Here is a 25,264-nt window from a genome sequence, read left to right as displayed (position 1 = left end):
GGAAGAGAAAGGACGGATATTCTGGATAGGATCCCAGCCATCCATTTTGATTCTCTTTAATTCTCAGACATCAGATCATGTCCTTTGAAATCCAGACCTTCCATCTCCATAGGAGAGATCCTGACCTTTCATTAGGAGCACCCGTTCCCTATAAATACCTGCATGCAATACTGTAGAGGGGGACGGACAAAAAAAGGTAGTGGTGATTATAGTGGAAAGGCTCTAAAATTTAATTCAGTCTTGCTACTCTGCCGTTCTAAGCTTGCATAAAATCGAGAAACTTCAGAAACTAGTTTTTTTAAGTATCTCCTTTGAAAGAGTTTTAGACCCTAAAATTCTTCATTTTTAGTCTGTTCATTATTCTGTGATACCATTTTTTTTTTGTTCAGTCTCGTTTTCATCACCCTAACACCAGCATATTATTATCCAAGCTTGATCTTATTCCGACCCAGTTACCGTCGCTTCGGCTCAACTGCATTCTGACCCGGTTCTTGTTATTTTGAAGCAAGCATTAGTCCCCGGACCATCAGCTTTTAACTCTACAATATTTGTGGTCCCAAAATTAGTTCAATAGCCTCAACCTCTCATAGGTAAGTGTCTTGACTGTCACTCTACCGAATGCTCGTGTTTTATTTTCTCTGCTTTTATTCTCAAAATTTCCATTAAGTTCAGTTGCACTAAAAATCCCAACGTAGATTATTCAGGCTGATATATATCCCTTGAGCTTACTTCTTCTATTCGTTCGTAAACTTTATTCATTTCTTCTTAGTTTTCATTTCCTTCGAAAATAGGTGTTCTGGTTGTGGGCAAATTGTAAGTAACTAAAAAAATATCGGTAGAAGTATCTTAACGTGAAAGTTTTCGAACAAATAAAGAGGGGTTGAATAGTAGATTAGAGGAAAAGTCATGAGGTCAGGCTACTAAACGAGCCCAGGAGATAGCATAATAGAGCGGGAATTAAGATAAGATCGGATTCCAGACTAGTAACCAAAAGAGATCGGATATCGCCAGCCAAAGAGTTCTGACAAGGCGATTGCATAGGAGACCGGAGGAGAGTTCTTATCCGAGATCCTTTACTTAAATTTTAAACCTAAAACATTGAGATCGGAGGAGAGTTCTTATCCGAGATCCTTCGCTCAAAGTTTTAAATCAAATATTCTAAGAGATCGGGTGAGAGTTCTTACCTGATTCTCATTTAAAATAAAACATGGAGACCGGAGGAGAGTTTTTATCCGAGATCCTTCACTTAAAATTTTAAACCGAAAACATGGAAATCAGGGGAGAGTTCTTACCTGATTCTCATTTAAACAAAAAACATGGAGATCGGAGGAGAGTTCTTATCCGAGATCCTTTGTCTAAAATTTTTAAACCAAATGTTTTAAGAGATCGGGGGAGAGTTCTTACTCGATTCTCAGCCGAAACCTTAATAAAATATGTGGAGATTGGAGGAGAGTTCTTATCCGAAATCTCCCGCTTAAAACTCTAAAAACATACCTAGAGATCGGTAGAAACTTCTTATTCGAGCTCTCTTAACAAAATCCAAATTAAAAAAAAAAACAATTCCAATACACTAGATAACTTTACTCAACACCTAATTACTAAAGGGCATCTCATGAACTTGTGTTCTTGGGGCAATCCAAAATAAGTGAAATATCAAATATTCCTTTATTATGCACAAAGGATTAACATCATCCCTATCCCAACCCTCTAATTATCCTTTTAATTTACAAAGAGCATAACATTAAATCTGTTTACTCTCGTTGAGGGACGAGGCGGGGTGCCTAACACCTTCCCCGCTCGTATACGGACCCCGAACCTAGAATCTCTTTTTCTTTTTTGAAGTGGCTTCCTGTTAATTTATTTTCACAAAATGGTTTTCTTTAATTTCCCTCAAAATTAGAGTGGCGACTCCTCACTTTTCCCACTTCAGTAAATAGCTTCGTTAGGGCGACCGCAAAATACCTTGCGACAGCAACTATACCCTCGTTGGCACCATTAAGCAGAAATTGCAAAAGCTGGAAAATGCTCATCATATTACATTTAATGCTTACTTCACCTGACAAAGATAAGTGGCATTTGTGGTGCATCTCTTGAAGTCGTTCCCATCAATCCTTCACATATGAAAATAATGTCCAAGACTGAGTTCAGAATAAAACTGTCAAGAAATTTAGAGATGCATTCAGAGCTATAGTAGATCCTTGCATTTGAAAAGCATGAATAGCAGCCCATATGTCATTTGACTATCATATGCCTTTGATATGCTGATGTAGAATTAAAATAATGGTTGTTATGGGAGCCCTTATTTTGCTAAAATAGTAACATAGAACACCTTATAGCACAAAAGATGTTATCAGAATCTATGCTTAGACTGCTAGCTTTGTTTTGACTAATTTGATAGAGGTAACAATGAGTCTTGAAAGTTCAAATTTTAGCTTTTTGAATATTATGTAATCATACTGTATAAATTGCCTTTTGGTTATCTGCAGACAAACTTCAAGGATGATCAACAACTTGGTGAATTTGCAGTGCTCTCCTCTGTATAGTCTATGAAGGTAGTTAATCATAATTTTCAAGGACCACTTAGCAACAAAAGAGGACCAGCACAATCTCATGTCAAGAAGGGTATTCATATGCCTGATTCTGGTAAATTCAAGAATCGTTCTGAGTTCATTGAGATTCATGCAACAGATACAATTATTCATGAGGTGAGACAGCCTGACTTTTCATTAAGTTACCAAGCTTATAAATTTTCAACTAAAGTTGGACGCTGCATTACATTTGCTTTAACAGCTGATTCAGAAAAACCTTTGTTGCACAGTAGCTAATATTTTTATAACATCGTATGCATAAGGAGTGATAATGTGATAGTCGGCAATACCTTAGTACTGTACGCATATCCTTTAATTGGTGGATCTAGGCTGTAGGTCTGCATTGCAGAAGGGTGGCAATCTTCCTTATAGCATTTTTAATTATTCAAGGTGCTTGACTTAAACATGCACTGCTGTTAATCTTATATGGATACACAGAGTCCAGTCAACAGTCTGAATACCCTAATTTTTAAGAGCCAGCAGCCTTTAAATGCTGTTGGTGAAATTGCTTAAAACTATTGGTTTTTTATAGCTTGTATGGGTGGAAATTTATTACTGTGCATGTATACTCTTAGCTTGGAAATCAGTTCTTAGATTTCATGACAAGCTCCCAACTGTTCTGACGTTTGAAACCTTTGTATCTCGCAGGTTGAGAGGATGACCTATGGTAGAGAAAACCCTGACCCTGTTCAAGTTGAGAAGGCAAAATTGATCTTAAGAGTAATTCATTTGAAGGATTGCACTTAAAACTTTTTATATAAATTGTTATCTTATAACAAAAGGCTCTAGTTTCTAATAATGAGTAGGAGTTTTGTAATTTGATGTAGGATCATGAAAGAGCTATACTTGGGGCACTTGATAAACTTGCTAATGTGTCAGATGTGGGTGAGTCACTTTTCATGATCTTTTGTATTTTCATTTTTGTTTTGTTTATATTTGAATAGAGGTGGTGTTGTTTCTATCAAATTCCAATCTTAATTAATTAGAAAAAAAAAATCAGTTTAATACTACCCTATCTCTTTCATCCAATTTGAAATCCAAGTTATTTCAAAGTTGAAAAAGTGGGACAAGTTTGGTTGTTTGTTACTTTATAAATATTAAAAGGTTTTATGTTTGATTTATTTATTTTTGCATATTCCCAAAAGGAGAAGTCCAAAAATAATATATTTTTTTATCACTTAAATTAGTTTGAAAAGATTTTGAAAGTGATGAGTTTAGCTAATACGTGTCATCCTAGTGATATGAGTTTGGATTTTTTCTATTTCCATATAGCATGTTAAAGTATGCATTCTTATATTCTAAAATTAAAATATTTTGTAATAAATATTGTTTTTAGAATTCGTAGAACACATCTGTAGTTTTTATGCTGATTTCTTCTCTTATTTGTACCCAAAAATGTGTAGTTTAAATTATTATTTTGAAGAGTTGGTGGATTTTATAGATGATTCTCCCAATCAACTGCACTACTCCTATGAGGAGCCTCATGGAAACAAACACAATGTTGGTGAGTGGTGACTTCCTCGGGCAAGTGGTAGATTGCATAGCTACCTTACTGAAGGGTTTTATCGTACCTATTTTGCAAGAGGGTATCATTGTGCAAGCTGATTAGGAGATACTATGACTCGGGCTAGTTATTCAAAATTATTAACCATTTATGAAGTCATGTAGATATTGAGCCTGATAACTGAAACTGTTGAAGACAATTCAAGGCATAGAAATGGTAGATATTGCACTTTTCTCTTATCTGCAGGCCCTTTTCTTCCTCCATTGATTAATGCTTTGTTTTATATGGCAGTCGTTTTTGGGGCCTTAGCTGAAATATTAACTAATCAACAGAACACTAAAAAAACTTCAATGAATCTTTAAATTCTGACAAGCATGACTTAGTTTCACTTCAAATATAGTGTATTGAGGCCTAAGGATGCAGGAAATGTGATTGAGCATTGTCTGGTGTATGTTTGTTCCTGCAGGCTGCATTCCTGTATGGAATCGCTTTTGTAACAGCAGGAATAAACCACATAACTTCGTGCCTTTACATTCGTATATAATTTTCTTTTTTAAGTTAAATAAGCCATTACAGAGTCATTATGATGGAAAGGTGAGCGTTGGAGAGAGAGAGAGAGAGAGATTGGATTCCATTTCTTTGAGAATGCATCAATGAGCAAATCGATGACTTTTCAGGGACAGGCCTCCACGTCTAAATGTTACAAGCTAACGATAGAAAGTTTTTGTATGTGCCCTGTGGAATAAAGATAATATTTTTTATCATCTGAAAGACAAAGTCATGCAATTTTTATAGGAAGTTTCTACAATAATTTTTTTTTTTAGAAAGTAAATTTTACTTTGTTAATAACTACCTTTTTCTGAAGTATAAATTATATAAATTATAATTTCAAATTGGATAAGAATTTGAACTTACTCAGTGATTAACCCTTCCGTAAATTAGAAGCTGGGATCAAGTTGAAACCCTGTACAACCCAGCAAGGTCCTAAAGTAAGATCCTAAAAGGCCCATGGGATTGGAGCGTCTATATTTATATAAATAATAAATATAATAAAGCTAGTCTCAAAATAAACTTCACTAAATGACAAGTATTGTTTTATTAGATTTTTTTCTTATTTTCATTTTGTTCCTACTTCCCTATTTATTTTACAACATCAATTGATAACATCTAATTTGACCTATGAGGTATTAAATAAAAAAAAATTATGATAATAATTACAATTTAATTAATTAGGAAAACTAATGATTCGTAGTTATAAATTATATAAATCAAATCAATCTTTTCATTTTTCATTATAATTATAAGATTATGTGCTTAATTCTTTACCATAAAAAAATTTATGAAAATAGTTACAATTTAATTAATATTGAAAAAACTAAAATTTATAATTCTAAACTATATACATCAATATCACACATCAAAAATCAAATCAAACACCTCCTAACGTAAATAAAAAGTACAATATCCAATCAAGATTTTCTCTCAAACCTACTGAATGATATTTTGGTAACCAATGTATTAGAAGAAGATGATAACAATTTACACAAATATCATTAAGGTAATATTCATTCTATAAAAATTTATTTATATACATTGATATCTTATTATTTATTCTTTATATTTATTTTTATTTTATATTTATTTTAAATATATAGTCAAAGCTATATAGTCATATCTTTACTCAATTAAATAATATATTAATTTTAATTATACCCGTGCAACATGCATGCAAAAGCTTAATTCTTTTATATATAAATCATGTGATTTTTTCCCCCTAAAAAGTGAAATGAAACAGATTGCAAAACTATGAATGAATTATTATATGACTAGCTCTTTCTCTATCTGATGCCTTGAAAAGAAAATTAGGGCTCTTGACCACAACTTTTTTGATTCGTAAGTGTTTCAATTGCAGAAGATCATTGTCATGCATGAACAAGAATTCTTGAAGGTTCCTTTTTCCGTTCTTTATGTTGTTGTTTGATGCCTTCACCCGAAAGAAAAAGGGAAAAAATGAGTAATGGGAAAGCTTTCTCACTATGCATGATAAGAGCAATATTGAAAAATGTGATGTTTTGATGCAAGAAAGTTGGTGTTCTTGAGACCCTCGATCCGGAATCATCCAAGATGTTCTTCTCTGCGGAGTTGGGTTTCCATGTGCTCTAAGTTCAGTGGGAATATTGTCCCAGATTAAACCAAATTTCAAGCAGATGATCTAGAGATTTTGAACATAGGAGAAACGATAATCAATATAATGCACATAATCCAATTGCTAAATTTAATGGAACTAATCAATAATTGTCCACTAATGAGATTTGATTTGGTTTTATTAAAAACATTTTCATGAGTATGAGGTCTTGAATTTGAATTCCACATAAAGCCAAATCAATTAAAAAGAAAAAAATCAATAATTTTCTTATTAGAGAGAGATTACAATAAGTTAATCAAGTGATCTAATTGAAATCATGGTTAGCAAATGATGCTTTGAATATGAAAAATTTGCGTTAAAAACATCCAAATATTGGGGTCCAAATTTGCAATCCAAGGCAAAATTTGATTAATTTGGACTCTTGAAGCTCATTCCATTTGTGACTTCTAGTGAATCCCACTTATGGAAGGCTCAAACCATCTTTTTGCTGCAGAAAAATAGAAAGGAAATGGAATTTTGTGATTTTGACACAACCCAATAGCTTGGAAAGAAAGAAAAGGCAATCCAATAGTTTTTTTAAACATTTATATCAAACGTTTAAGGTTAAAAATGAAGCTTGACAAATGATCTTGTTTAGAATATTATAATCTGTGCTACATGAATTAAATTTGGCATCATGGTTGTGTTATAATCAAGATTCGAGAATTCTATGTTAAAGAACGAGAATCCTTCATTTCAGGGCTTGGTAATGTCCTCCCAAAAGTGTGGTTCTTAGAGGAGAGCATCATATTATCTTTAGATATTTACTGATGATGATCCTCTGAAGTTAGATAAGAAAAGAAAGCATCAATGTGATTGATGGGTCTCATTAACTACATATTTTTTCTGAAAGTATGCTAAGGAAGATTTTGTTAATGCCTTCTATTCTTCTCCTACTTGCAAGGAAGTTTCCTAGAATGTTCTTATTAGAAGTACATTTAAATGGGTGCAACTTTGAGAATCAACATCCAGAAAGACTGAGGTTTCGCCGGTGGAGACTATAAGCGTGCAAGCCATATATACACAGAAGTCCATGGAATTTACAGTGATCATGTAGGCCCTTTAGAAACTAGCTAGTCACTGCATATATAGCTAAAAATCTACACTAGGGTCAGTGTGATATTTCTTGCAAAATGTACTATACTCATCATTTTAATTTTTACCTAAACCTATGCGAGATATAATACTCATCATTTCTTTTTCCCCCCTAATCCTAACGAATGGTATGATATTTCATAGGAGGCCTCTTTCGTACCAATTTACATTACTCTGCCATGTGTTTGATATTTAAGTTCGCATTTGATATTTCTGTTAGAACTACTGAAGCAATGGCATTGTGTCCCGTCTTAGCATGGTGGATTTGAGTTCGTATTTGATAAATCTCTTTCTGTTTCTGGACACTATTTGTCCAAAACAGGAGGAAATTTTTTGTACTCTCTTTGTGCCCCATTTTTTAAGCTCCTATTCAATAAATATTAGCCCTTATAACCCAGCCAAAATACTGCCAATTCCCCCCCAGAAGTTCCTCAAATTTGTAGACTTCACGCCTTAATATCTGCACCTGTAACCCTCCTTCTTTCCAAGCTTCTTTTTGAATGGCAAGTTTCATCTCCAAATCTCAGCCCAAGAAACTTACTCCTTTCCTTAGCATTTCCTTTCTTTTCCTTTTTATTTTCTATATCACAATCTCATACTTTCTTGCGCAATCTAACTATGAAGCAGACACAAGCCATTCTTTAACACTTCTAGAATTGATAAAGAGCAATGGCTGCACTGGACTTCACGACCATACAGATTCCAAATCCAAGTGTATGTATCTCAAGTCTCATATTGAATGCAGGCCCAAAGGGTATATAAACTATCTTCAAATCTTTTATTGCACTTGTGGCCAACTTCCTGTACTTGGTCATGCTATTTTTTTACTATGGCTTGCTGTTCTATTCTATCTGTTAGGTAATACAGCTGCAGAATATTTCTGCTCCTCCTTAGAGAACTTGTCCAAAATCTTGAAGCTCTCTCCAAGTATTGCTGGTGTCACCCTTCTTTCTCTGGGCAATGGTGCTCCTGATGTTTTTGCGAGTATTATTTCATTCACTAGGTCTAGCAATGCTGATGTTGGCCTAAATAGTATTTTGGGTGGAGCATTTTTTGTGTCTAGTGGTGTGGTTGGTGTTATAAGTACATTAATATGTCCTCAAGAGATTTCAGTCGATAAATCTAGCTTCATTAGAGATGTTTCCTTCTTTCTTGTGTCTCTTTGTTCTCTTCTTTTGATTATTGTTGTAGGGAAAATCACCTTGTGGGCTGCCATTTCTTTCCTATCTATGTACTTCTTTTATGTCTGTGTGGTTTGCCTCACGCACTTTCCTGTTAAAAAAAGAAGAGAGAGTGAACCCATTAACCAATTCTTCATCTTCAAAAAATTTCATCACTGAAAGCCAGGGGGATGTTGTGGAGATGGGTATACCATTACTTGGTTATGTTGATGATGAAAAACCCAATTTGGTGGACAAAACCAATCTTGAAGATGAGGAAAAAAGTCCAATATGTTTCTGCCTTTATTCATCTTTTTGTTACTACTTGGGTAGGTTTTTAAATATTTTGGAGCTACCTCTGTACTTGCCAAGAAGATTGACCATACCTGTTGCTAGTGAAGAGAGATGGGCTAAGACCTATGCAGTTACTTCTGTGACATTGGCACCACTTCTATTGGGAGCACTATGTGACACCCAAAGGGAAAAAAAGTTGGGTTCTAGAAGCAGCCTAGTAATCCACATGACAACAGGGCTCATAGGGATGGTTCTTGGCAATCTTGCATTTGTCACCACTAAGAAGTCTAGCCCACCAACCAAGTGCCTGTTCCTGTGGCTAGCAGCTGGGTTTGTGATGAGTGTAACTTGGACTCATATTATAGCTGAGGAGCTGGTCTCTCTGTTGGTTTCACAAGGATTTATATTTGGGATTAACCCTTCAGTTCTTGGACTCACTGTACTGGCTTGGGGAAATTCACTTGGAGATTTGTTATCAAATGTGGCTATGGCAATGAATGGTGGGGAAGATGGTGCCCAAGTTGCTATATCAGGCTGCTATGCTGGTCCAATGTTCAACACATTGTTGGGTTTGGGCTTGTCATTTGTTTTATCATCATGGTCCAAGTACCCATATTCTTTTGTGATCGCAAGAGATCCTTCTCTGTACGAGACTTTAGGGTTTTTGATGGCAGGCTTGCTTTGGGCCCTTGTGATTCTGCCCAGAAAAAACATGAGGCTAGATAAGCCTCTTGGGGTTGGTCTCCTAGCTATATATTTCTGCTTTCTCTGCCTCAGGCTGGCCAGGGCTCTTGGAGTTTCGAAACTTCATAGGATTTCCTTAAATACCTAGGACAGGGGTACTTTTGGAAATACATTGAGCCTTGCACTTCATTTGTGATGCATTGTATTATATGAGTTAAATAATATTTGATAGCTACTCAATATATATATATATATATATATATATATATATATATATATGTATGTGATCTAGTAACTTAGGTTTTCTAATAGTTTATGAGTATAATCATATTTAATGGTTTCGCCATAAAATTCGTTTAGTCGGTTCAAAATACTGTAAAATACGCTCAATAAAAGGAAAGAATCTGGATTAATGATAAACAATCTTGATAAGATTATCAAATATAACAATCCCTATAATTATGCACTATAAATAGAAATATAATCTTATAATTATGCTAGCTAATAATATCCATATAATTACATAGTTTACTTACCATAACTAACCATTGTCTATATCATATATAAAGAGGTCAAATCATCTATAGAGGTATGTTCTTTCTCTTTAATCAATTAAATACAGTATTATCTCATACTAGCTCTAACTTGAGCATCAGAGAGATCTCTAACTTGAGCATCAGAGAGATCTCACTGGATCTATATCCAGCGAACCTCTAACCCATTAATTTTCTGTTTTGCAGGTTTATACCAAAAAAAATTTTTTATAGACCATAACAGTGGCACCATCTGTGAAAAACGACACAATAAGCCATGTCTCTTTCTTATATTCTTTATATTATGAACTCAAAACGTGAGAATGAACCAAGTGAAAGGATGACTTGTGATTTACAACAAAGTCAAAAAAATTTTAATCATGCTCAAAAAAATTTTAAGTTTACTCAGTACAATCTAAAAAATTTATTTACAGTCACATGAGTTTTGTTTTAATTTTGCCTGAGGGCTTTATATCCTATTAGATGATCAATCGATGGCATTCTTCATATAGTAAGTATAAATACTTTATCATTGCATCACTCTTTCTTCTTTGCTATTGCGTGCCTACATATAACTCATGCGCTTTGAGCTATATTTTTATGTTTTATTTTATAAAGATTTGACATTAAAAATAAAAAAAAAAACTATCACATTTTCAATTGCTATAAAAGTATTTTTAATAGTTTAAAAATTGATGGAAGATCATTGTAAAGTTATAGAACTTTCAAATTATTTGAGCTTATAAAAATTCTTATTTAATAATTTTTGTTTATTTTACAAAATTATCAATGTTTCTATGGTAAGAAAATAGTCTCGATTTATACTAATAGCTATAAAAGAGCTACATTAAATAAGGCCATCGCCGCACCTTCAATTTTGTATTTTGGGCTATTGATGTGTTTTGTTGAAAATTATCTATAATGCTTCCAATCAATATTGTATGAATTTTAGTCAATTTTCTTAACACAGAATTCTATTATTAATAAAATTATATTCATTGTTTGACTTTAAACGAATAGAAATTATGATTGTATTTTAATTTAATGAAACTTGAAAAAATTATATGATTCTAAAAATTAATTTTAGAATTATTTTGGGGCAATAGCATAAGCTCCATTAGATTAAAGTATAGTCCAAATTTGTCTTTAAGATGACTAATAATTGGAGACACCTAAAATTATTTTAGAATTTATCGCTCTAATTTCCATGATCTAGCATTGCTTTTGATTTCTATTTAGCTCCTACTTACCCATGTATATATGAATATATGTTTATAAATAACATATCACTCTCAAATATTCTTAAAACTTAAAAGTCTTTATTTTTTTATTAAAATCGATTGGTAAATCCCTTGGAATTTTATATTATACATTCCATTTATAATATTATTTATTGAGAAATCTTGGATAAATCTACAATATGCATTATATGAAATATCTTCACAAAAATGTTTGTACAAGCATTATTTTTATAGATAATTTGTAACACCCCTACATGCATAGTCCTATACATTCTACTGTTCCGGTGACCAGTGTCTATCCGGACAGTTAGGATGTCTAGAACTATGTCTATACCACCTAGAAAAGTTCGGAATAAAAAGTAATAGTAATGACCTGAAAGTAAAATATAAATAAGAAAAATAAAGAATGAAAGGTTAAATGAGCCAAGGCCACAGTGATGGGTGACCGTACTGGAAAGTGACTGCGAGGTCAGTCAAAACCCTAATTTCTTATGAGACATTGTGACACTGCAGGCCTAAGAATTATTGCAAAGCTAAGACTATTATGAAAACCCCAGAGAATAATCAAAAACCAATTCGAAAAATTGAATCAGAGTTCCGGAAGCAATTAAATGCTATTGGAGAAACCGATCAGACCGGTAATAGGCAATTTAGTCAATTCACTTTAGAGGTGACTTTTGACATAATTGTTCAATAAAATGTAAGAAATTAAAATATTAAAAATTTAATTTAAAGAGAAGAGGTGAAGAAAAGGAAAGGAGAAATGAAAAAGGAAAAGAAAAGTCAAAATTAAAGTGGAATGATGACATCATGCTTAAGCAAGCATGATGCAATAATAATTTATAATTTTTAAATCATAAAATTAGGGATAAATATTGTAAAAATAAGACAAAAATTAAAAGTCATTTTGGTCTTCTTCCTCATCAACATGCCGCCCCACTCTCTCTCATATTTCTCTCAAAACTTTCACCATGGGAGCTTACTCCAAGCTCTTATAAACTCTAATTTAGCCATAATTTCCCTAACTCCTTTAAGTAAACTTTGTTTTTGGACCTTGGTAAAACTACAAGAAAATTAATATTTGACGAGAGAAAAAATCATCGTTAAAAGTTAAAAAGTGGTCGTTAATAATAATTAACAACCGCAAAAGTTAGTCATTAAGTCGTCGTTATAAGCTTCGTCGTTAAAAAGTTTAATGATGACTTTATATAACTCGTCATTGATACTAATAACGAGGACACAATAAGCGATCGTTAAAATTATAGTATTAACAACTATTTTAGCCGTCGTTAATGTTATTAACGACAGAGAAAATGATCATCAAATTTGAATTAAAAGATCATTATTTTACAATGTAACGGCCTCTAAAAACTATTAACGATGAAAAAATTGGTCGTTAAAATATATTAACAATAGCAAATAATGCTCGTTAATGGTTATTAACAATTAAAAAAATGTCGTTAAAAAGTATTAACGAGAGCAAATGATGATCGTTAAAAACTACTGACGATAGTAAAAAGTAGTCGTTAAAAATAATTGAGGATGAACATTAAAAATTGATAATAACGATGCAAAATGGTCGTTAAAAATGATTAAAAACAATAAAAATAGTTGTGAAAACATATTAACAATAACAAAAAGAGGTGATTAACAATCAATATGAATATAAAAATCATCATTAATGATAATGATTTAATTGTGTTAACTTTTAAAACACCAAAAAATTTAATAAGTAATTAATAATAATAAATAATATGCTTCATAAGTAAAATAACATTTATACATCAATATGAAAAATGTCATAACAACCGTTTCAAATATCGGTTTAATATTAATTATTTACACTTAATTTGTTTATGTCAATAAGGAAACTATAAATATGTGAAGGCGGAAATAAAATTCAACAATATCTTCTAAGTTACTTTTGAACACCTTCACCTAAAAAAGTTACTTCAATGCTTTCACTATTTGCATAATCACATCTGCATCAAAATATAAAAATATAATTAGATTGCAACAACTATGAAATCCACTAATAGCTCGAGACGAGTTTCACATTTAACTTAAAATTTGTTAATATTTTATTTCTAAACAGTTTAAGTATAAATATCAAATAAAAAATTCTGCAGAGTTTCATTTGTATTTTGGACATTTTCAAAATTTCAAACAAATAATTCAAATTCACAACCTGCATAAAACATAAATTCAAAAATACTCATCAACTTCTAATCCAATTTCTGTGCTCTTTAATTAAATTATATACATTTATCTTCAATAAATATATAATAGTGATATTATATTTCCATTTATAAATGTACAACTTAAAATATGACCTATATTAAAAACAATATAAAGAATATAGTAGATGAAAAAGAAGATAATTTACCTTATCACAATCATGTAGATTGATCTGTAGATGGCGGAGTTCTAGATGGAGCATTAGAGTATTGGCTCAATAATAAGTCCTCTAGGTGTTTCATCCTAGCTTCTACTTCAGACAAACAATCCTTAAGCAATCTATTCTCCTCTTGAAGGCCAACATTGTAACGAGATTTGTTAACTCATTTTGCCTTTATTCCACCCCATAACTAATCACTTGATCATGATGTTGTGTTTTAAAACATTATTCTACTACCTCCATATAAGACAAAGAAGGGTTGGATTGGATGACATCACGTATTTGATCCTATTATAATTATGATTAATCAATGATACAAATATAACAATTTATAAAAAGAAACATATTTGCAATAAAACTAATATAACATACATATTTCTCTTGAACATTAGAGTCAACCAAATTTGCACCTTTCTTATGAGTTTCAAAGAATATAGCTCCAATGTCTAGTGGATTGCCATCCTTGCCTCCCTTTACAAAATACAATATTATTACACAATAGCATAATATATTTAATCTCTAAAATGCAAAAGCATGAAAAAATTTCACTAACATTACCAAATCATAAATAATTTGTCTATAAGGTTTGCTACCAGTACGATGAAGCATAGTTAAAATTTTCCTATTTTCAGAGTTTCGAACTCTTGTTTCCTACATTAAAAAAAGTATTTAAAAATATTATGCTAACCCTTCTAAAAAATAATAAAACTAAAGATAAACATACTTATATTTAATTTACATAAATAAAATGTCATACCTTAAATTTTTTGGTGCAAAAATGGTTCTTAACTAACCACTCCCAATCTTCTTGATGCATCCCTTGATGATAATTTTTCAACATCTCTAGAAAAGAAGCACAAGGCTTTATATTGTGGTGTTTCAAATCCCCTCTCCAATTATTCCACAAATGATTCATATGCTCTAAAATCTTTTCCCGATATAGCTCAATGTCAACATTTTTAAATTTCTCCTACAAAAAAAAAAGAATGAATGAATAGATGCAAATTAAATTAATCCAATGTTTTATTAAAAGTAAAGGTACCTTGACTGAATCCCACATATGATCATTTGCATCTTCTCTAATTTGCTTCCATGAGTGCACTCTTATTGGACAAATGTTTGGTTCATGCACTATTTTGCCCAAATGTGTTAACCATTCTGCATGATTTTCTCCAACAACTCAATTATTATAAAAAACCACATCCAGTTTCTCTCCATCCTTAAGTGCTGCAATCTTTTTATCCTTGTTCATTCCTCTTGTTTTTCTCTTCTTTTGTTTAGTGGAAATACCTAAATAAAAAAGTCCCTAGAACTTCATTAATAATATAGAAATAATGCATCAATAATAAATACGTATAAAAATATAAATTATTAATAATACATATGACAATAATTATTTGAACCTTCTTGTGTTTCTTCCTGAGCTGGATTGTTATTACTTTGATGTTGCCTTATTGTATTACATTGCATAGTATCAAAATCTATTAATATTAAAAATAAAAAGTAAATTATTAATGTAAACTAAATTCATAACCCTGAATGAAATAGAAAAATAGGAGTTGAACCTTCATGCACTTGTTCAGGTATTTGTTCTTGTATTTCACCATCTTTTTCCCTATGATCAACATCTTGAAAAAGAGAGATGTCATTATGTGGCTCTAACGAACAACGCGCAATTGATGCAGTTTGACTTTGTGTGGATGTCATAGGTAAAAATGATATTGATCGATGTCCATGTCCTCTTGCCCTTCCTAATGCACCCGGTGGTATAAATGAACTCTTCACTATATTTGTCCTAGGTCCTTTCTTTTTTTGTGACCCCATTTCTAGCGTCATTTACTTGGAATATTAGCACATCAAATATATGTGAATTTTTTTTCAAACCAACAAAATATATCATGACATAAACAAATATGAGAAACAACATAAATAAAATATGGGAAAAAGACAAAATGAAATGTAAACTACATTGAATAACTTAATTACACATAAACATCCAAAATAAATTATGAATATATTATAGAGTTTATTTTGAAAAGAAACATTATACACTAGCATTCAAACAATAATAATTAAATAAACTTCATGATCCATGTTTTCTTTTCTTCTGTGTTGAAGATATATCAATTATTTGTGACTCTATATCCATTCTCTTTCAACTAATTTGGTCATTTGCATCAACTGTAGTTGTTTCTCCAGATTTAAGATTGACAGATTCATCAGCTTGATATGCTTTACCTAATTGATTCAAATCAATGGGGTCAATATCTTCTTCTAATGGGATGTCATAGGAATCTCGAGGATGTGCCTTTATCACACAATGCCAACCTTTGTGAATATTGTCTGGAACATAAAAGACTTGTGATGCTTGGTTAGCTAAAATGAAAGGTTCATTTGTTTTCAAAGTTTGTTTACAGTTAACACTAACCCCCCCCATATTCATCAATCTTAACCCTCTTCACTCGATCATAAACATCCCACCGATTACAACAAAATAACACCACACATCTTCCTCCAAGATATTGCAATTGAATAATCTCAGTTAAGACACCATAGTAATCTATGTTGTTAACTTCATCACCAATATCTCCAGTTACAACAACTCCATTATTTTGTGTCCTCAAACCTTTGTCATGATATTCAGTATGAAACCTATACCCATTGACAATATAACCATAAAAAGATGTCACATATCGAGCAGCATCGCGTGATAATGAGAGTAGGCCTCCCATCATAGGACTTGAGTCATTTTTATGCAACCTATAAAAAAAATTTGTTTGAAAAAGTGAAAAATCAGTTCCTAATGGTTACAAACAATTGAAATAATTAATTACTCAAAATACATACAAAACTTAAAGTGTACTTACTTTCGTCTTAAACTCAACTCAACTCAACTCAACTCAACTCAACTAAGCCTTTATCCTAAAAATTTAGGGTTGGCTATATGGATTCGCTTTCTCCACTCTAAACAATTTTGGATTAAATCCTCAGAAATGTGTAATACTTCTAGGTCATGTTGTACTACTCTCCTCCAAGTCAATTTAAGTCTATTCCTTTTTTTTCTTTATATCCTCTAACTTAATGTGCTCTACTTGTCTAACTGGAGCCTCCGTATGTCTACGCTTCACATGACCAAACCACTTTAATCTCCCTTCTCTCAACTTATCCTCAATTGGCACCACTCCTACATTTTCTCTAATACTCTCATTACGGACTTTATCTAGTCTAGTATGGCCACTCATCCACCTTTTCTCTAATACTTTTGTCTTAAACCATCCAACAAAATTTTTATTCCATTGGCCTTCTAACATACCTACTAAATTGGTTGCTGGCAATTGTGAATACTCTCTAAGGGGCAAAAAAAAAAAAAAAAAAAAAGAGGATTATAAGCGATTGTGATAAATTAAAAAAAAAAGTGTAAATACAATATGAATAAACAAAAAAAAAATCATACTCGATGTATGGCTGGACTTCATCACAATTCTTTAATACATAAATATGAGCTTACTCCCACTCTTGTGTATCAAGATCATGAGTTTTACTAGCACCTAATCCTCATCCTACTTTGGAGAAAATTGATAAGCCTCCTTTATTTTTATTACTACCAACATCATAGTTGTGCTCCATTCGATTGAACTTTGTCTCAATGCCATGCAAGTACCTTGAGCAAAGAGTCATGCACTCATTTGCAATGTATGCCTATGCAATTGAACCCTCTACACAAGCTCTATTACGAATACATGACTTAAATGAATATAATGCTCATTCTATTAGTCCAACGATATTGTACTGGTCCACCAATTTTAGCTTCATTAGCCAAATGTATAGGCAAATGCACCATAATGTCAAAGAATGAAGGTGGAAAGATCCTTTCTAGCTTGCAAAGAGTTATAGGAATTTGCTTTTCTAATTGCTCCAATACATCTACCTTTAATGACTTTACTCCTAAATGAGTGAAGAATAATGACAGCTCAACAAGTGGTTCATATACTACTTTAGGAAGTAAACCACGTATTGCAAGAGGAACTATATGTAATAGAAGAACATGACAATCATGACTCTTTAATCTTGAGATTTTAGTCTCTTTCATGTTTACACAAAGAGAAATATTGGATGAAAATCCATCTGGAACTTTTAAATAATTCAAGAATTGGCAAAGCCTGTATTTTTCAGTAGTAGATAAACTGTACAATGCTGGAGGTATCACAACTTTATTCCCCTGCTGTACTGGGTGTAACTCTAGCCTTATATTTAATGATTGCAAGTCAAGGCGAGTTTTGATGCTATCTTTAGTTTTTCCCTTTATGTTCATGATTGTCCGTAGTATATTATCGCATATATTCTTTTCAATGTGCATGACATCTAAGTTGTGGCGTAGCAATAAGGTCCTCCAATATGGAAGGTCAAAGAATATACTTTTTTTATTCTAATTGTCCCCCCTACCATCATGTGAGATTGCTTTCTTCATATGAGGATCCTTAGTTAATATGACCCCTTCAAGATTTTTCACTTGATCAAGTATATCATCTCCTGAAAGTGGCTTAGGTGGTAACCCTCGCTCACTTGTGCCATCAAAAGATTCCTTATCATTTCTCCATTTGTGATTAAGAGGAAGATACCGTCGATGACCCATATAACATTGCTTGCCTCCATTGGCCAACCTCATCCAACAGGTGTCCTTATTACAACAAGGACAAGCCAACTTTCCCTTAGTACTCCAACCTGATAAGTTCCCATATGCAGGGAAATCATTGATAGTCCATAGTAAAACTGCATGTAATTTGAAATTCTGTTGTGCATATGCATCAAATGTATCAATGCCAGTTTTCCATAACTCTCTTAGTTCTTCTACTAAAGGTTGAAGATAGATATCAATTGCATCTCCGGGACCCTCAGGACCTGGAATAAGCATTGATAAAATAAAATTTGATTGTTTCATGCACATCCAAGGTGGCAAATTATATGGAATGAGTAAAACTAGCCAAACACTATATGGCATTTTTGAATTGGCAAAAGGTTGAAATCCATCACTAGCAAGGCCTAGTCTCACATTTTGAGAGTCTGAGGCAAAATTTAGATGTAGTTTGTCAAAGGAAATCCATGCCATTGAATCAGCAGGGTGTCTCATCACTCCATCATCTACCCTGTTTTCTTTATGCCATCTCATCAAAGACGTTGTCTTTGTGGACATAAACAATCTTTGAAGTCTTGGCTTTAGTGGAAAGTAACACATAATTTTTTTTGGTATTCTCTTCCCATTGGTTTTAAGCTTGTCTTCCCCATTATATTTATCAGTCTTCCATCTAGAATAGCCACAAATCTTACAAAAATCTAGCCTCTCATCCTCTTTCCAATATAACATGCAATTATTTACACATGCATCAATTTTTTTGTATGAGAGACCAAGATCTTGAATTACTTTCTTTACATCATAATACGATTGTGGCAAATTAGATCCTTGAGGTAATAATTCATCTTTCAATAATTGCAACAACATAGTAAATGACTCATTACTCCATCGACCAAGGCTCTTGATATGGAGCAATTTGACTAAGCAAGATAACTTTGAGCTCTTAAAACCTTGGTATAATGGTTGCTCAAAATCTCTTAGTAACCTATAGAATTTATTCGCTTCCTCATTCGGTTCCTCTTTATGAATATCACAAGCGAAGATATCCGTATCCATATCATTTGTATCTTGACCACAAAACTCTGGATACAAATCCCTTAAAATGTCATGCATCTCATTGCTAGGCTCATCTTCACTTTGTTGAACACTTTCTAAATTAGATTCAGATTCACCTACCCTTTCTCCATGGTGATACCAAAATGTATAATTACGTATTATTCCATACACCTTGAGGTGTGTCCCTACCACTTCTCGTGTGGTGGAATACATGTTACTACACTGGACACATGGACAACGTATTTCCCCATGCCTCCCAGTTTTCTTAAAAGCGTAGTGTAAAAATTCCTCCACCCCACGTAAATATACATCATTAAGACGATCACCTACAAGATCCATCCATCCTTTACTAGGAGCCATTATCTAATAAATTGATAGTTAGAGATATAACCTATAAAAATAAGCAAACATATTTGACAAGAAAAAAATTTAGTTTGAAATATAGGTTACATTATTAAATAAATAAATATTAAAAAAAATTAAATAACATTGATCACAAAAAGGATGGTGCCAAAATATAATATGAAGTGGAAATTTAAAAATAGGGTCAGAATGGAGGAATTTGAAAGACAAAGAACTATAAAAGTGAATTTTCTAAATACAGAAGGACTTATGGAATAATTGTGCATTGATCAAAGAAAGGGAGACACTTGGTAAAAAGCCACTCCTTTTTGTTCCTAAATCAATAAGCTATATTCTCAATCTCCCTCAATTTTTCATTTTCCTTCATTCTCTATTTTTCTTTCGTTTCTTCTTCTCTTCATTTTTGTTAATTAACATTACCCTTTTTTATTTTAAATAATTGGCATTAAACTTTATTAAATTTAAATTTAATATCTCATAATATTAAAATTAATTCTAATATGGTTGAGTTTTCAAACTTATTTGAAAATTTTATGATTAAAGGCTTGTTCGTTTAATATTAGCTATTTTAGTAGGGGTTAGCTATTTTAGTAGCTGTCAGTTGTTTACTAATTATTAGCTGTTAAAATTAATAATATATATTTATTTTATACGTGTATTAGTATTTTCATATTTTAATAAGATTATTAAAATTTAAAAAAATATTTTTAAAAAAAAATAAAAGTCATTTTCCTTAAATATGGCTTAATTAAAATTTTATTTTTAAGTTTAAAAAATATAAAAATTATGAATTTATATTTTTAATATTTTTTCTTCTTATCTTTTAATTTAAAGAGAAAATCAAAATAATTCCATTTTTTTCTCTCATTTTCTTTTAATCTAAAGTAAATATTAACGATTGACAATAAATAATAGCTAGTTACAATATAAAATTTTGATTTCTAGTTCTCAGCTTACCTAAAATCTCACATTCCTTACTTTTGAAACTCATTAATAACAACATTCAATCTTAAGAACTAATTTGGGCATGAGAACATTGGTTATGGGCTAGGCTAGTGGACTCGTCCATACTCCATAGGCCTATTCTTCAATTTTCTCTAACTATGGGCTAATCTCTCTTAGTTTGAGCTTTTCTCATAAATTTGGCTCCATAGATAGTTCTTAATTTTCATTGGATTACTGGTGTTTTATTATGAGGTAAAAGCTTCCAGTACTGTTAATGGTAGCTATAATGAGATTTCTACTTATTATCAATCTCATTATTCATTTCTACAACATATTATTTAGCTTTATTAATTCTCAATCTAGAATATATTGCTGATATCTAGTTGGTTAAATTCCTTTTGACTAGTTTTTAATTGAATCAAAGCAACTGAGCTAGTCCAGTGGCCATGAACTGAGTTTTATTGCTTAATTTAATTAGTCACTAATGCTATTTAATAATCCTCTTAGTGGCCATGTTTTAGGCAATAAATAGGTGTGGCTAATGTCTAAACATAACTAAAAGTTCTCTCTAATACATAACTAAAACACATTGGAAAAAAAAATGCAAGCAGTAAGGAAAAGATAAGCCAGAATGAAGTTAAAATACTGAAACTATGTAATTCATAGTTACTGGTTTAAAATTGGAACAAAAAAAATAGTTACTGGTTTAAAAGATCTCTCAAGTACCTTTGGGGTACTGCTGTAATGTTAAAATACAGAATTAATAATGCCTAATGATTTAGGCCTGCAAAACAAAGAACAACATTATTACAAGGTAAATAAAATATTAAAACTAGGTCATTCATAGTTACTGGTTTACACAAAAATATAAGGTCCAGTTCATAGCAGATTTCACATGTTCAACAAGTATGTGTGCAACAATAATAAGGAAAATTTCACATGAAAAAGAGAGGGCGTTATAGAAAACAATTTTATCTATCTTTTTAGGCCAATTTCACATTCTATTTCTCTAATCAAATTTTCTTTCTATGCACTCAAAGATTGTTAATTTTGCTCCCTTAAAGACCACTAGTTTACTAGTAGCAAATCATATTCCAATTTTATAAGTTCATCCATTGGAGGAAGATGGCTTTTTTGTAGAACTACCTTGGGATAAAGTCATGGCATTATTTAAATTGGCCAGATTACTTGAGCAGATGCATAAAACAAAAACTGTAGGTTTGTTATACAGCCTCAGACATAAATGGTATCTTAAAATTATTTGAACTGCTTAGGAATCTATCAATGGTTAAACTCAGACATTGTTGTTCAAGATAATGACTTAAATGGAGGGGGAGAGACTAGAGAGACCTGTATTTTCAAGAAAATGCTTCTTGTGCAAGGGAAAGCATGGATTAGAAATCAACTCATATTGCACTAAAAATTTAGAGATCACAGAGAAAGATTTACATGGATGGGAAGAGACTATATAAATAACCAACTGCTTGGTCCCATACCTCAATCTTTATCCCTTAAGGTCTTTCGCGAAGGCTTTGATGGAAACCCAGGTTTATGTAGCAATAATTTAAGGAATATTCAATCTTGTTCAGCCACTCATAGCAATTCCAGTCACCTTCGAGTACTTATATCTTGTTTAGCAGCCAGACTGCTAGTTTTGGTCATTTCTGATGGTTGGTTATTGTTCGCGAAGCTAAGATTGAAGAATCTTGATCATCCATTAAAGTAGAGTTCTTGGGATATGAAATCATTTAGAGTACTAAGTTTTAGTGAAAGAGACATCACTGATGCTATCAAATTGGAGAATTGATCGGCAAAGGAGAATCAGGAAATGTGTATAAAGTTGTCCTTGGTAATGGCAATGAACTGGCTGTGAAACACATTTGGACATCTAATAGCAGTATTGATCAAAAAATTTTACGGAGCAGCTCAACCATGCTGACTAAAAGGGACTTCAGATTAACATAATTTGATGTAGAAGTGGCCACATTGAGTGCTGTGAGGCATGTGAATGTGGTGAAGCTGTCCTGTAGCATCACAAGTGAGGACGGCAATCTACTAGTTTATGAGTATCTACCTAATAGAAGCTTGTGGGATCAGTTACATTCTTGTAACGAGATCAAGATGGGGTGGGAGTTAAGGTATGCAATAGCAGTTGGGCCTGCAAAGGGATTGGAGTACTTGCATCATGGGTTTGATAGACTTGTGATTCACATAGATGTGAAGTCAAGTAATATTTTGTTGGATGAGGAGTGGAAGTCAAGGATTGCTAATTTTGGACTTGCAAAGATTGTTCAAGCTGGTGGTGGAGATTGGAGTCATATCAATGCTGGAACTCATGGTTACATGGCTCCTAGTAAAATCCTCTTCTCCTGTCATTTACTTTTTAGCTTTTCTCTTCTGTTCTTTAAGTATGGCCAACCCAACTAGATTAAATGTTACCATCTTTTACTTAAAACAGGCTTAGATTAGGATTTAAATGCTTGCCTAGCTAGTCACATTCTGCAGTCCAAATTGGTGTAATTTACTGTACATAATCAAAATTGTCATGTTTTCCTATAGATAATTTTTGGGAACTTGCTGCATATTTTGACTGTTTTCTGCACTATGGAATGCAGAATATGCGTACACATGCAAGGTAAATGAGAAGAGTGATGTGTACAGTTTTGGAGTAGTCCTAATGGAGTTGGTCACAGGAAAAAGGCTAGTAGAACCAGAATTTGGAGAAAACAAGGACATAGTGTACTAGGTTTGCGGTAAAATGACAAGCAAAGAGAATGCACCTGATTTAGTGGACTCAAACATCTCAGAGAACCTGAGGGAGGATGCAATTTCTAGCCAAGCAAAATAATATTTGTGAAACTATCATTTTGATGGCTTATGGTTTTGAGGAATATTGGTGTTAGCATTTCCTTATGACATTGGTAATTTGTAATCATTGGTTTTACTTTCTTCTCTTTTGATTGATAGTTATTAGGAAAATATAATTTATCAAGATTCTTTTTGGCTTTATCAATGTTCCTGTTGATAACACAAATTGGGTAAGCATGTCATTGTGTGATTCCTGAGTCAGTTATCAATATCTCCGCATATCGACAGTCAAGGAAAATTAACTGCACTGTTGTCTAAATTACTGTCATTATTTCTTGATGGTTCTAGCTAAACTTTTCTTTTTTTCAATTTTGTAGTACTATTTTGAAGGCAGGTTTGACCTGGTGAGGTTTGTGAAAACAGTTCAAGAAGCTAGTCTTCTGGTTCATTTGAGGATTGGACCATATGCTTGTGCTGAATGGAATTATGGGTCTATTGTGATTGTCATTTCTGCTCTTGCAATACGACACATATAGCACACACTACTGACTACAATGTTTGAAAGAGCGTTGATGGTGGCCGCAGTTTATCAATATAATACACAATACACGCAATGCCTTATCAATCTCCTGCTGTATATGGTTACTCTGTTTATCTTCTCACTTTCTAAGACAAGGCTACTTTGTTCAGGATAACTGTCTGCATTACATACACTTGTTCAAATTATTAGCAGTTTCTCTCCAGTTTCTCTCCAGTTTAGCTTTTTTCTTTTGTTCTTTAAGTATGGCCAACCCAACTAGATTAAATGTTACCATCTTTCACTTAAAACAGGCTTAGATTAGGATTTAAATGCTTGCCTAGGTAGTCACATTCTGTAGTCCAAATTGGTGTAATTTACTGTACATAATCAAAATTGTCATGTTTTCCTATAGATAATTTTTGGGAACTTGCTGCATATTTTAACTGTTTTCTGCACTATGGAATGCAAAATATGCGTACACATGCAAGGTAAATGAGAAGAGTGATGTGTACAGTTTTGGAATAGTCCTAATGGAGTTGGTCACAGGAAAAAGGCCAGTAGAACCAGAATTTGGAGAGAACAAGGACATAGTGTACTGGGTTTGCAGCAAAATGACAAGCAAAGAGAATGCACTTGATTTAGTGGACTCAAACATCTCAGAGAACCTGAGGGAGGATGCCATCAAAGTTCTGTGAATCGCTATGCACTGCACAGTAAAAATCCCAGCTTTAAAACCATCAATGAAAATGGTAGTTCAGATGCTGGAAGAGGCTGAACCATATAAACTTACAGATGTCGTTGTGGTCAAGAAAGAAGGTGGAGCTAGTCCAGATGAGAAATTGAAGGCTACCAGCATATTTGATCTCAACACTTGAAATTTTCTTTTGAAGCTTATTCACTTGCAGTAATGAGCATGTAATTTTTAGTTTAGTAGTTTATTGATATTATAGAACTCAGCTTGTGAAATTTGCAGTAGAACTTTAGATTTCTGGGGAAGAGAAAAAGCTTAAGCATCTAAAAGAACAAGGATATGTATTATTTAGATCTCATCTTTTTGTATTGAAGTTACACATACTAACATTTTGCCTTGTAAATGTAATGTGTGTTCATCAGGAAGGCAATGCCCTAAGCAATTGCCAATGTGAATATGTTGGTTTAATTTCATTTATGGTTTGATTATTATGCGAACCTGAGGTAAAGTTGGAATCTAAAACAAATGGAGAATCCAAACCATAACCATTCTTCTAACAAAGAAAAGAT

General features: G+C 32.5%; 2 protein-coding genes and 2 pseudogenes across 2 annotated transcripts; 3 read left to right on the top strand and 1 right to left on the bottom strand.

Moving 5' to 3' along the window:
• The first annotated feature begins 2,095 nt into the window (after nt 1-2,095).
• Nucleotides 2,096-4,387, top strand: LOC131177476 (protein EMSY-LIKE 3-like). The gene is made up of 4 exons (XM_058142490.1): nt 2,096-2,705; nt 3,237-3,308; nt 3,416-3,473; nt 4,030-4,387. The coding sequence occupies exons 1-4, from the start codon at nt 2,547-2,549 to the stop codon at nt 4,101-4,103; spliced, it is 363 nt and encodes a 120-aa protein (XP_057998473.1). The 5' UTR covers nt 2,096-2,546; the 3' UTR covers nt 4,104-4,387.
• A 3,009-nt stretch (nt 4,388-7,396) lies between these two features.
• LOC110638444 (cation/calcium exchanger 1-like) lies at nt 7,397-9,780 on the top strand (annotated as a pseudogene).
• Nucleotides 9,781-18,108: 8,328 nt separating this feature from the next.
• LOC110638416 (uncharacterized) lies at nt 18,109-19,728 on the bottom strand. The gene has a single exon (XM_021788964.2). It carries the CDS (start codon nt 19,726-19,728, stop codon nt 18,109-18,111), a length of 1,620 nt encoding a protein of 539 aa, XP_021644656.2.
• Nucleotides 19,729-22,129: 2,401 nt separating this feature from the next.
• LOC110638415 (receptor-like protein kinase 7) lies at nt 22,130-24,970 on the top strand (annotated as a pseudogene).
• The last annotated feature ends 294 nt before the right edge of the window (nt 24,971-25,264 follow it).

This window comes from Hevea brasiliensis, unplaced genomic scaffold (genome assembly GCF_030052815.1).
Source record: "Hevea brasiliensis isolate MT/VB/25A 57/8 unplaced genomic scaffold, ASM3005281v1 Scaf5, whole genome shotgun sequence".
Lineage (NCBI taxonomy): Eukaryota > Viridiplantae > Streptophyta > Magnoliopsida > Malpighiales > Euphorbiaceae > Hevea > Hevea brasiliensis.
Note: the sequence above shows the minus strand (reverse complement) of the source record. Positions and strands in the feature narration are given on the sequence as shown.